The 12699-nt window shown below is 46.0% G+C and overlaps 3 protein-coding genes across 3 annotated transcripts; all 3 read left to right on the top strand.

Annotated features, from left to right (window-relative positions):
• Positions 1-3459: 3459 nt before the first annotated feature.
• Positions 3460-4036, top strand: SARC_08415 (hypothetical protein; the record flags this gene model as incomplete). Its single annotated transcript, XM_014297607.1, has 2 exons — positions 3460-3584; positions 3898-4036. 2 exons carry the CDS (start codon positions 3460-3462, stop codon positions 4034-4036), a joined length of 264 nt encoding a protein of 87 aa, XP_014153082.1.
• Positions 4037-4436: 400 nt separating this feature from the next.
• SARC_08414 (hypothetical protein) lies at positions 4437-7454 on the top strand (the record flags this gene model as incomplete). Its single annotated transcript, XM_014297606.1, has 4 exons — positions 4437-4612; positions 5374-5950; positions 6216-7170; positions 7327-7454. The coding sequence occupies 4 exons, from the start codon at positions 4437-4439 to the stop codon at positions 7452-7454; spliced, it is 1836 nt and encodes a 611-aa protein (XP_014153081.1).
• A 1715-nt stretch (positions 7455-9169) lies between these two features.
• On the top strand, positions 9170-12302 carry SARC_08413 (hypothetical protein; the record flags this gene model as incomplete). Its single annotated transcript, XM_014297605.1, has 4 exons — positions 9170-9275; positions 9476-9654; positions 9905-10041; positions 10511-12302. 4 exons carry the CDS (start codon positions 9170-9172, stop codon positions 12300-12302), a joined length of 2214 nt encoding a protein of 737 aa, XP_014153080.1.
• Positions 12303-12699: the final 397 nt, after the last annotated feature.

The following is a 12699-nucleotide window of genomic DNA, read 5'->3' as shown; positions in this document are numbered from 1 at the left end:
GTACATTTGCAATCCGTCCAACCTATAGTTTGTCACACTTATGGTGCGCAATAGAGATTTTAACACTTACCATGTAGTAAGCTGCGTAAGACTGATACTCTGCCGTGCAGAGGTTTTAATGTAGTTTACTTTAGCGCTGTTTGTATGTGAATCAGTACTCCACAGGTTACATAGTTTCCTGATTCCTGTGTGCTGCACTTGACTCATAGTATAAGGATTAGAAAGGGACCATCAGTGATGATTGGTCACTCCCGCCAGTGAGGTATACACAAATGTATGTCGTAATTAAGGACTGGCTAGATACCGTACACCTTGAAGGCAACTTTTTCAGTTTTAAAATCAGTCTTATAGTGGTGATATGTTAGGATACACTACTGTTACTGTTGATAATTGTATGGAGAATCCGTCACAAATAGCAACGGTGGTCAATCTCACCGACAATATACATACACAAAAGCTGTGCATTAAACGTTTGGGCTGCGAACAGTGCTTCCGAAGCAACTTCATGCGACTCATATACCTCTAACATGCCACAGTGTACCACGCCATGTACACTGCTACGGATTTGTTTGAAAATGAGGTCTTCAAGTAGTTCAAGTAGCTACAACATAAGTCATCAGTGTCTTCTTAAGGAAAGAATAGCATCGTCATATTTACTCAGTGGCTGATTTCATGATAGGCGAAGGGCCGCACTTGTCACACCTCAAATCTCGACGGCGTACTCTGCGTCAAGTATATCTTGATTCAGTTTGTTATAAGTTTGTGAACGTTTTGAATGTTACCGTCGGATGTGCCTGGTTGCTAGCTCATGCGATACTTCGAATTAGGATAGATCTCTTACATCTGTTTTGTGCTTTGCGGGATTTCTACTGTATGCACAAACGACTCGTTTTGTCTTACAGTACGCCCCTCTGCACATATGTAGTGCACGTGTGACGTGGAACCTAAGAGACGTCATAATCCTGTGAAACAATTTGATGAGTACTTCTGTGGACTGTGATACATCTGAATAGACCTGACGTAGAATGTGTGCTTACATGCACTGTGTCAGAGCAGTACGACAAACAAGGTCGGTTATTTCGATGGGCCCAAGTTGCGTATGCATTCACCTCACATGTGAGTTCCATCTGGTTGACTACTTCGAAGCCGAACAGAATGATGCCGTACGTCAAATTGTGGGTTTTGTAGGTGTGCGCCTAACTAGTTTCGAACTATTCGAAGCACAGTATGTAGGTGGACTCATACGCTCTCAAAGCACCTTGAACTATACTATAGCCTGCACGCTACCATGCCACAACCAGTATATTGTTTCGACGGATAGTTCAAAACCAAATGTCAACATACAAGGTATAAGTAGTGTCCAAAGCGTTAACGTGCGTGTGAGATGTATGCTGTGACCAAAACGTTACCGTACGCGATATGCCTCTGTTGTGTGTATCTTCATCGTTCCCCACACTTCATATATGATATTCGGGTATCTCTAGTTAACTCTAGTGGACTTGAGAGTGGTTACCCGAATCTGGGTCAAAACAGGCGATGACTCACACACTGTGGCATGGCATACACACCCGCCGTGTAAAATATATATGCTGTTTGTGTATTGAGTTTAACCAGTATTGTGCTCGTATAACATCATGCTCAGAGAGTGTGTATATACACATGCACAGGTATAACTTAATATACACAGGCATAGCTTTATTTACACAGGTATAGCTTCACATACGCAGGTATAGCTTTATATATACAGGTCTAACTTAATATACACAGGTATAGCTTTAAATACACAGGTATAGCTTCACAACAGGTATAGCATTATTTACACAGGTATATCTTCACATACACAGGTAGAGCATCATTTACACAGGTATAGCTTTATATACACAGGTATGGCCTTATATACACAGGTATAGCTTCCATGAGCTTAGCCACCAGACACGCCAAGCAAGCCTCACTACCGCAGGCGCCGGAGGAAATTGAATGGATCTGGTAAACGCACGTCGAGGTCATGGGTGCAACTTCGGACAGGTGTGATAAGTGTATTGGCGGTGTTTATGTACTATGGATAAGCTCAAAGAGCTATGACACTAATACGTACAATAAGTATATATTGTAGAGAACATGGGGGATGCTTACCTTGATCCACTGTTAAGATCCGTTGTAGAGGTGAGTATGAAGTTTTGCCTGTAGAAATTAGATCTGGAAGTATGCTCATGTGTGTTGGTGCGTGTATATAGCAATGTATAGATCGTATGCACACACTTGCCTAGGATCATGTACTAAATATACTTAAGCCTTACACAGACGTGTACCAGGGATAAACAATGCCCAGGATCACGTACAAAATATACTTGAGCCTTACACAGACGTGTACCAGGGATAAACAATGCCCAGGATCACGTACAAAATATACTTGAGCCTTACACAGACGTGTACCAGGGATAAACAATGCCCAGGATCACGAACAAAATATACTTGAGCCTTACACAGACGTGTACCAGGGATAAATATGCGTATTCGCAGAACATGCACTGCCCTCACTCCCACTCCCACAGACACCAATACACAATCGTAAGTAAAGAAACTTGTTTTCTAGTAGGAATAGGAGGTGTACGCAAAGTAAGCTATGATAACCTTTGACTACATACTGTATAGAAGAGAAAAAAACCAAGTAGACGAGTCGAAAAATATGTGTATTGTGTTTAGGGCTACATATCTAACTTCCCTGTTAAAGGGACAAAACTGAACACAAACTTGCGTATGTTAAAATAGACCAGTCGGAACTAATACTCGCACGCGGATTTTTTTTTTTTAGTGGCGCCAACCAGGTTGACACGACGCCTGTGTCAGTCAGTTGCGCACTGCGAGATACCAAACTATCAAAACTCGTTCAAAGCGCTCTCGGTAGGTGTGGCAAACAGGTCGAATGGTATTGCGAATTCTAGTGCTGTACGTGTGCGTAATATGCGAGTGGCGTGTACGTACATGTACACATGCATGTAGTCATTTAATGGTGTGGGTATGAGAGATCATTGGGACGCACTATAATGTACACACGAGTAACCTAGCCCATACCACGTGTATATGATACTAAGTATAAAGTACCTGCAATCGTGCGTCTGTATGCAGATAGGGTGTATACGTTCACAAACAACTATTCTATACAGCGAGGCCTTCCTATAGGGAGATTAATCAAGTGTTAGCTGAAATAGTTAGATTCCTTATGAGCTAGTTAACTCGCTGAACGTTTTCTGCTGTCAAAGTCGTTTTTGCCACCGTGCACGCACACACACACATACATTGCACATGAGGACCTACTCTCGTCTATCACATAACGCCCCATCCTCTAAGCAACCACAATCCTTTTTTTTAACATGAACGTTAACGGGTTCATCTCCAGTGGAGCGGATCATCAACGATGCCGACCTGCATCATATAGACGATCAGGCCAAGGTTCATCGCATGAACGTATTGCGCGATGGCGTTGTGACAGCGCTCAGCAGCACATGGCCACACGCACGCGACAGAGAGGTCAAGGCGCGCGCAATACGATCTGGTATAAAGAACCCAGGAAATGTTCTACACAGGTAGGGTACTATTTAGAATTGCATATTGAGTTTATGCATACACCTCTGCTGTATTATGTAGGTATGTGTGTGTTTAATTTTTGCGCAGGAACCTCGGGGCACTGCGTATGATGCATGTATGTGCTCTTGTGTATGTGTGTGTGTACATTGACATGTGAGTTATGCAGGCAATACGCAGTTTGGCAGCTATATCTGTACTAGAATATGTGCCAGGTACGCCATGCAGATGGGTTGTGTGCACCTTCGCATCAACCGTTTTAAAGACGTAACGGATTGACTTGATCTCATCCAATTAACTCACTATACACTTCAGGAAGTTATACTATGGCGAGATCAGCCCTGGGCAGTTGGTGAGCATGTTTGCCGATGAACTCGACCCAATAGCGACGGATGATAGACAACGACTCGAGGGAGAGAACTGGAGACAAAACATACCAATACCAGTAAGTTGATTGGTAGCAAAAGTGAAGGTAGTACTGGGAGTATTTATAGTACGCTATATGTCTCATTTGTACGGGTTTGGGTGGAACACCCAAGGCTGTATGTGTGACACCAAGATACGTCCAGGATCGTGCTTAGCTTTAGATAGAGGCCAAGAGTGGCCTTGCTTGCCCAGTCAGCTGCATGGTGATTCGTACATATTCATGATGTGCTCGCTCATATGTGCAACATGGCGGCTCCAGCACAGCTACGGAATAAAACTCTGACTATAAAACTCTGACTTCAAGTCAATCGACGCTCAGAGTGTATACACACGTGTTATTCATTCCATGACATTAAAATTTACAGTACTTGCGCATCCACGCGCATGGTCATATGTGTCATCGGACGCTCCCTGTACACATACACCCAATGCAATACCGTACTCAGATGGCAACATCCTACTCTACCTTTACAAATCCACAATGTCGGCACACGTGTCACGTGCTGGTACTTTATGCTTCCTCAATTGCATCTGCCGGATGGCTGGAATGGCAGGAACAAGAGGCCTCCTGCTCTGAGTTGCATACGGGCAACAGAGTGGACGGGTAAGTAACATATGTGAGGGTAATCTGGTAACCGATGCACAAACATTGTCTAATGTCTTTGATAGTGTTTGAGCTTCGTTCATATGTACATCGAATCCCGTACTCGTGGTTTCTCATTCCGATTGTGTGCGTGTAAGGGGTATCTGTGTCTATTGTTATGTGTTGGACTATCTCGTCACCAAGTTTGCGACCCATATACCAATCAGTAGTCAGTCTCTGTATTTCATTTCCCGGTCGTGATTTGCGTGCACACTTTTCATTCGTAGGCTGTAGTGTAATTATGCCGCAAAATGATACGTCCGCACGGATGTATGGGGTGAGCATCTACTGGATAGGCTTCCACCGACAATCGTGTCTGTGCACATGCCCCATGCACTTGAGAACATTTCAAGAACACTGTTTGAGTTTGATATCTTCACTCGTTGCTCGTCAGATATGCACCAACGAGCTCATGCGCACATGCTAGGTGAATGTCCTGGTTGATAGATCTGTACTGTTTTCGTTGATTCAGCAATAAATCACTTAGCCAGAAGGGACTGACAGTTATAGTGTATAATTTATCTCCATAAGAGTTGTTTGACTCACAACTGGGGTGTAAAACCCGTACCGGATAATACCTCCTAGCTTTCTCAGCTTATTCAAGCCAAAAAGAACAAGCAGTCTTTGATACATAGACCAGAAGCACTGGCTACAGGGTGCTTCACACACATGTGGATATAGTCACACACTGTAACATTCTTTCAAATACGCTTTTCTATTAGCCCTCCTGGGCCAGACAACGCGGTAGATGATAGTGAGCTGGGTCAGTGCAGCCTCTATGAGACAAGCATTTCCGCTATGATACCACCCCTTACGACAGATACCCCAGACACCCGGGACAGTGTCAAACAGAGCGCAGGCATACAAGGGAACGAGTGTCATATGAAAAAAGAAGACACGGGTGCACAGGGAAAGGATTGCAGCTGGACTATTGACAGTGGAAGTAACGATGGGAAGACAGACAAGGGCACAAGTCCAGTCACTTGCAGCCAAACGCAAGGAGAGGCCGATGCTATCAATGGTGGCTACAGAAATCAATTGAGCAGTAAAAGAATTTTAACCAAGACTGAGGATGTTGCTGAAGGTAGTACATATGAGGGTGGTGACAGTCGAGGTGATCACCAAATTGATGAAGCAGTTGCTAAGCCCGAGACACTCAATACAAATTTGGGTTCAGATTTGGATTTGGATTTGGATCTGGATTGGAACGTCGGCTTAGCCTTCGAGTCCAAACCGGGTCTGGACACGAACGTGGATTTCAGTGATGTGGATCGTGTGCCAGAGCAGTCAGCAATGCAGGTGTGAATGGTGCTCATGTGGTTTCATTGTACTACTCGCCTGTGCACACTCGTTAGGTTCGGATGATTGTTTGTCGGGTCATTTTCATGCATATGTTTCTTCACACTTTGCAGCCTTGATCGCTTGCTGCCATGGATCTCCACTGATGCATCAGCTATACGCATACCATTAATGAGTACTAGTCCGAGCGCCTACGTACGCCACCCTTGTAAACTTTCATCCGCCCAACTCTCACACATTATGCTTTTGGTAACCATTCGAGCAGCAGCCTATGGGTCAACCATACGGACCCGTCACGTCTGAGATCAACTCCACTACACCTAAGGTAAAGCCCGTGGATTTCAGCCTACTAGCATCAGAGTTGGATTTCTCCTCGGTCATTTCAGAGGATACAGCCCTAGGCATAGACCTACCAGGCATCTTTGCAGATGCAACGGCATCGGAGAATACCAAAGCGCCATCACCCGATGTTAGCAATCCTTCGAATATCGATGGACATGCGCAGGTAGATCCGAATTCGCCAACCTCTGCCACGGACGCAAATGAGACCATATCAAACCAAGCACCACTCCACACACAGCAGGAACCAAGGCCATCCCCACCACCCACACCCACAGCAGAGTCACAATCGCAGCCACAGGTAGAGCAGACTGTAGAGGCAAACTATTCTTTTCCGAAAGACCCCCTTTTATACCCTCGCTTAGGTCGCCAGTCTTACACACAAGACCAAAAGCCATTGATCCCGACACCACCACCCAGCGCTCAGTATCAGACGTATGCCCAATCAGATACGACTAATCTCGAGAGTCAGACAGTGGAGAGAAAGCCGACAGCATTGGCCAATCAAATCATCACGCCTCTAGCAGCTCCTTTGCCATCCCTCGCTGTACACACACACCCGCAAGCGTCGGCTGACCCAACGCACTCTCAGTCGAGTGAAGTCCAGCCCACCTCCGAGGAAGGTGCACCGGGATACGCAAAGGTGCCCTCGAGTGCGACAGATTGGAACGCCACTGCGGGTATTGTCAAGGAAGAGTGTGGCTTAGGAACAGAGACATGGGCGGCGGCATCTGCCGGTAATGTACATACAACTGAGAATGTTTGGGGGGTCTCTGGAACTACCGAAGGAGTTGAAGCAAAAGAGCGTAACTGCGAAAGTAGTTCACCCCTCGAAGCCGAATATGGGCAGCGATTAGACATGAGGACAAAGTGGAGCTCAGGTAAGGTAGCTTGCTGGTGGTTCCCTTGAGAGCTCGGCTAGACGCGAATGTTTGGTGATTGCTTATACCCTCATGCAACACCTTACAGTTGATGCATACAAGTACAATTGACAACATAAACTTCGAACTCCGATGTACAACTCACAATTCACACAGGTGCAATGCCATCGTCGAGCTCATCGTGCGTTGGTGCCTCCACTGAGATTGCCATTGTCAAATTGGTGCCAATGGATCGTACATGGCAGATTAGTCGGACACTGCTGCATCCTCAGGCACGTGTTTAATAAGTAGGCGGAACCCCCTTGAACGGCTCAGCTAGTGTACATATTTGTGTTTGTAATATCAAACTGTCTGTTGTGTAGAGCCTAGACATGAAATATAAAGTTCCATGGACCAGGCTGTGTACTCCGCGTACGTACGTGATAGCGTTTCGTTGAGATAGAAACATTGAGAATGACTACAAATCTCTTGATTTCGAGTTAAACTACGCATCTCGATGTACTATAGATATGCCATGCACTCGACTAGCATTGAAAATCATCGGTACAATAAGGAGTGTTGCGAATCATTCTTTTTTTGACGTATGCGCTGACTCTTTGGTGCAGAGTGTACTCGTTAATACGTATATCATACCAATCGTACACTACTCACATAGGCGTTTCAGAAGTATGTGCTCATCAAGTAAAATTGACGCGAATGTATTGCAGATATCAACTGTATATTCAACATCGGGTGCACTCCATTCACATACTCCTCTACACCAACAATCCTAGTACAGACGAACGAGGGGGGACTACTGCAGACACCGGCCACACTGTGCTTTGAGCACAAAGTACGCAATCTGGGAAATAGGCTCTTCCAGAGGCTGCAGACCCTATACAATATGGCTCCGGAGGTGTGTGAAGCTAGTTGATATACAACAACGCCTGATGTTGTACGGATCACCAAGTGTCCCTTTCAAGTATCCATTAACACATTTTAGTGTGCATTTGCATTTTGCTGCCCTTCCACGCCCTTATCTCTCACGAGCGAAGTGGGTTGCAGTGTTGCCTATCCGTGTTCTAACGGTTCGTTTGCTTGTGTTGTGGTCATGTCAGCTGTTCTGGTTTGAAGTGTTACCTGTCCGTGTTCTAACAGTTCATTTGCTTGTTCCGTGGTCATGTCAGCTGTTCGAGATATGCATGCTAACGCCCTCCCGAAATGCCGAGAGTGCGTTCAACTATCTCAATCATTTGGTGCGCAGCTTTGGACAGGAGTTCTTTTTCGTCACGACTTCGAATAAAAGTATGTACAAATACACCAGATGGGCCCGTGCGAAATAAACGTGTATGTACCACTAACGGTGCATAGATATACAGATATTCTGAAGTAGATATGCAGGTATTCTGAATTAGATACACAGGTATTCTGAATTAGATATGCAGGTATTATGTATTGCACAATGAACTTGGACGATACATCTTAAACTGATTGTTTACGGGTGGTTGCTACTAAACCAGAGACGCACCTGATCCATCTCAATCGAAAGTCGAGTGTCCTCAACATAATTTTGGATCATCTCAACGAGTCTGAGTTGAATAATTTGCCGAATCTGCTGTTTACTGGTATGATTTTCAATGCTCTTGTTTCATTTGTTGTGCTAGTATATATCTGCGTTTCATCAACATCGGTTAATATATTGTTCTTGAGCTGGTGCCATGGAATAACGAGTAGACTTGAAAGCCCTTCATAGCCGTGCACTAGAAGTTTTACCAGATAGCAGCAATGATATAATACTACAGCATGACGCCTTCGCGGAACATGCAAAGTATCAAAGCAGATCACTTGCGTCTGTAGCAGTACGAGTTATATGACAAAAGACACCTGTCTTAAGTGAATGCGATGACTTTTCACTGTCCTTGTGACTGGTGGTTTGGTACGAGGTTTATCGAAAGATCTGAATTTATAACTCACACTTACAATCTGTCTCAACCCCTCGGCTTCAATTTCTTAAACAGTGATGTACATTAGAAACCACAGCAACAGCACCAGCACAGACTCGAACAGTAGTACAATGGGACACGCACCCGACACGCCCAAAGACGAGGCCCAGTCCATAGGTGCAGGTAGGGGACAGAAGGACTGTAATGCTTTACATTAGTATTATTAGTAGTTGCTCGACTATCGCACGATTGTGTTTGAGTCCGCTCCCCTTCTGACTGCTGATCTCTGGAATACCACTCGTACGCCTATCGCCAGAGTCCTCGCAAAGCAGCTACAGGGCCTGGGTGGGTTTTAGATTTGACTTACTATTCTGTTAATGCAGATGCCTGTGAGGCTCCCATTGACTGCGATGACCCAGCAGCGCTCGGAGAGTGTACAGCAACATCTCGACCAACACCCCCACAAGCGAGTGATATGTGGTGTCTCACGAGCCAGACGGACTACAGTGTGCCATTGAGTGGTGCGCAACATACAGGACGAGAGTACTTGAGCACGCACAGGGTATGTGACACGCTAATAGTATGCCACTATACAGGTAAGTACATACGCATGCGTGTGTGGCTAAGCTATAGTCGTGTCCGGTATACACACCAGCATATATTCTTACGCAAATATGATATATATGAATCGACCGCTTCAATGTATTGGCTGCTGCACAGCTATATACGTATGGCGAGTCACCTCTCTATCCTGTATGAGTCTTCGCCTACCTAGTTCAATGAAATTTGGCTTTATCTTTCGGTGTCCTAAGGGTGGAGTTGTCACAGCAGATATGGTCAAGAGAAATGAAGTACGGAAGAGTTCTACTATGGTGTTTGACACGCACAAGCACAAGCGAAAAGCCACCGCTCCTCGGGAGCCTACAGTAGACTACGTACTTCCGAAAGGGTGGGTTGTATGAGACACGGTGGACTTTGTACCTACTGTAGACGTTAGACTTAGTACAGTGGCGTATTTTACATAAAGGCGGCTCGTTGGTGTCTGGTATGTGAGAAAATGTATTCGAGAATACTGTCGCATACATCATGAATCATTAGTGCAGCGCCTTGTGTGTTGTTATATCCATGTAAACTGAGACGGAATGCTTGAGGCATGTTGAAATTGTGTATATATTGTGCAATCTAGCGAAGCATAATTCGATCCACATGTGTGTGTGAGTGCTGAGTGATGACCATGCCATCCTCAACAAGTCTAGGATTGCGTTGCAGATCTGTCGAAACTTGTGCCACTTTAAATTGGCTTTTGGAACATCGCTTTTCATGATATGTAAAGGTTTTGCGGAGTGCTTTTGTGATATCAAAGCCGTGTTTATGATAAAACATTTCACGCCCCGATACTTATGCATACAATGCTACAGTTCCAAAGGTGCGAAGCGGTCGCGTGGAATATCCAATACAGGAAAGCACAAACTCGACGATGAGGTTACCGTGGTAGAGACAACACCACGTATTCCACCTCAGCAGCACACCAGAGGTCCACTGCCCCGCATACCATTGCACTCAGATGCATGTATGGCACCAGAATCAGAGCCATACTGTGCACGACAGTCCCACACAGCCCCAGACAGGAAGACTCGACCGTGCGCTGAAGAAAGCAGACCCGCGTACTGGCAGTCTGGTACACAGTACTGTCCAGGAAGTGCGTATGTACCGCAAAATGAAGACGCCACACGCGATCAGCCACAACAGTATACGTACATGAACCCACAAGCACCTCTTGTCTACACACCAACGACACAATCCTTTCCACCAGTACCACCAATAACGTCACCACCACCACCACCACCACCACCACCACCACCATCGCAACCGCCGCTAGGACAGCAACAGATACAATCGCAACCACAAACACAGTCACAACCTCCATTGCAGCCATACATGCAATCACAACAACAGCAGCATTCTACACAGGCCCAGCAACAGGCACAATCGTTGACACAGCCACAGCCACAGCCTCCATTGCAGTCATACGGACAGCTAAAACAACAACCATATCAACAGGTACAACAACCGACACAGCAAGACCCACAGCCACAGTCAGAGACACAGCAATGGTCACAACCACAACTGTACAAACAACAACAACAGCAACAACATCAGTCACAGCAACAACATCAGTCACTGCAACCACAGTCCCAGACATGGGCGCAGCAAACCCCACGTACACCATCGAAGCAGCATCAACAACCACACACGCAGACACAACAAGGGCCACCGTATCAACCACAGCGCTCGTCTGCCATTAGCAAGCCACGCTATGTTGTACAATCACCTACAACAGAACCAGCAACACCCGTTCTCTTGCACCCCACATCCCAGGATGCCACTCAGCAGGGCAATTCTATCACCACAAAGACGTCATCTACGACCACCACCACCACAACAACACGCGAGGTCACCTTGGCATTGGGAGGTCGTATTGTGTCGCACTGTTTGAACGGTGATGATGATAGTGTGGAATCTGAGCTCAACTTGTCCAGCGCCGTGCAGCAGCTGCTGGGACTGTGCCAAAAGGAAACCACTGAGCCTGCTCCAATGAGTACGCAGGCTCAGATCTTAGCACCACCACCACTACCACCACCACCACCATCACAACTTACCTGGCAAACACCAATACATTTACAAGTACAAGGGCAAGCACAACCACACACCCCACAAGCACCACCCCCACCAATAAACCCACATCAAGAGATACAACCGCAGCCACAATCACATCACGTTCTCGTGCCACCAGCCTCAGCTGTTTATGGGCAAACACCATACCTAGGTACACCTACATATGGGGTGCTGCCAACTTCCAAGCAAACTTATGCATACCCAGACATGCCAGGACAACCCCTACCGCAAAGTGTGTATCCAACACCGCCACTGTCAGAGGGTGTGAGTCACTATCCCAATGGGTCATACAATAATGAGACGGTGTGGAACAATGCATATACACAGGTACAAGCACAACCACCTCCACCTCCACCTCCACCTCCACCACCGCCAGTAAGTGCGCCTGTATACATGGAGTGTATTGGGCACACTCAAGGGTCAAGTGGGTGGTATGAGTATGAATATGAACCATCCACAACTAACGAGATAGGCGCTGAGAATGCACATCAGCAGCCACACCCGCCACCGCCACCATCACCACCCTGGCAGTGAGAAAAGCGAGCGACAGAGATTCGGGTACAGAATACCAAGACTGATCACTTTGATGACTTACCGTTACAGTACAGCGTTCCCCTCGTATATGCGAAGCGCGTGTAGGTAGTACCAGAATTGAAGCGAATGGTACATTGTAAACGAATGATTTCAGGTGGAGAGATAGCCTATCTGCACAATATCCATATCGATATATTATTGGCATACTTGATGCCAAACAGCTTTATAACTGTCAATTTTTTCTTGCTGGTGGTCAATAAAGAATATGAATAGTTTCTAATTTTCGGTGACGCCATCTTCGGTAGAAATGGCAGGTGGCAATGGTGAACTAAGCAAGTCTTAAGTTTGAGTCGGTGTGCATTTCGGCAGTCGTGAATTGCAGACGAATCGGGACACG

The sequence above is a fragment of the Sphaeroforma arctica genome (assembly GCF_001186125.1).
Source record: "Sphaeroforma arctica JP610 unplaced genomic scaffold supercont1.755, whole genome shotgun sequence".
NCBI lineage: Eukaryota > Ichthyosporea > Ichthyophonida > Sphaeroforma > Sphaeroforma arctica.
This window is presented reverse-complemented; position numbering and strand designations above follow the sequence as displayed.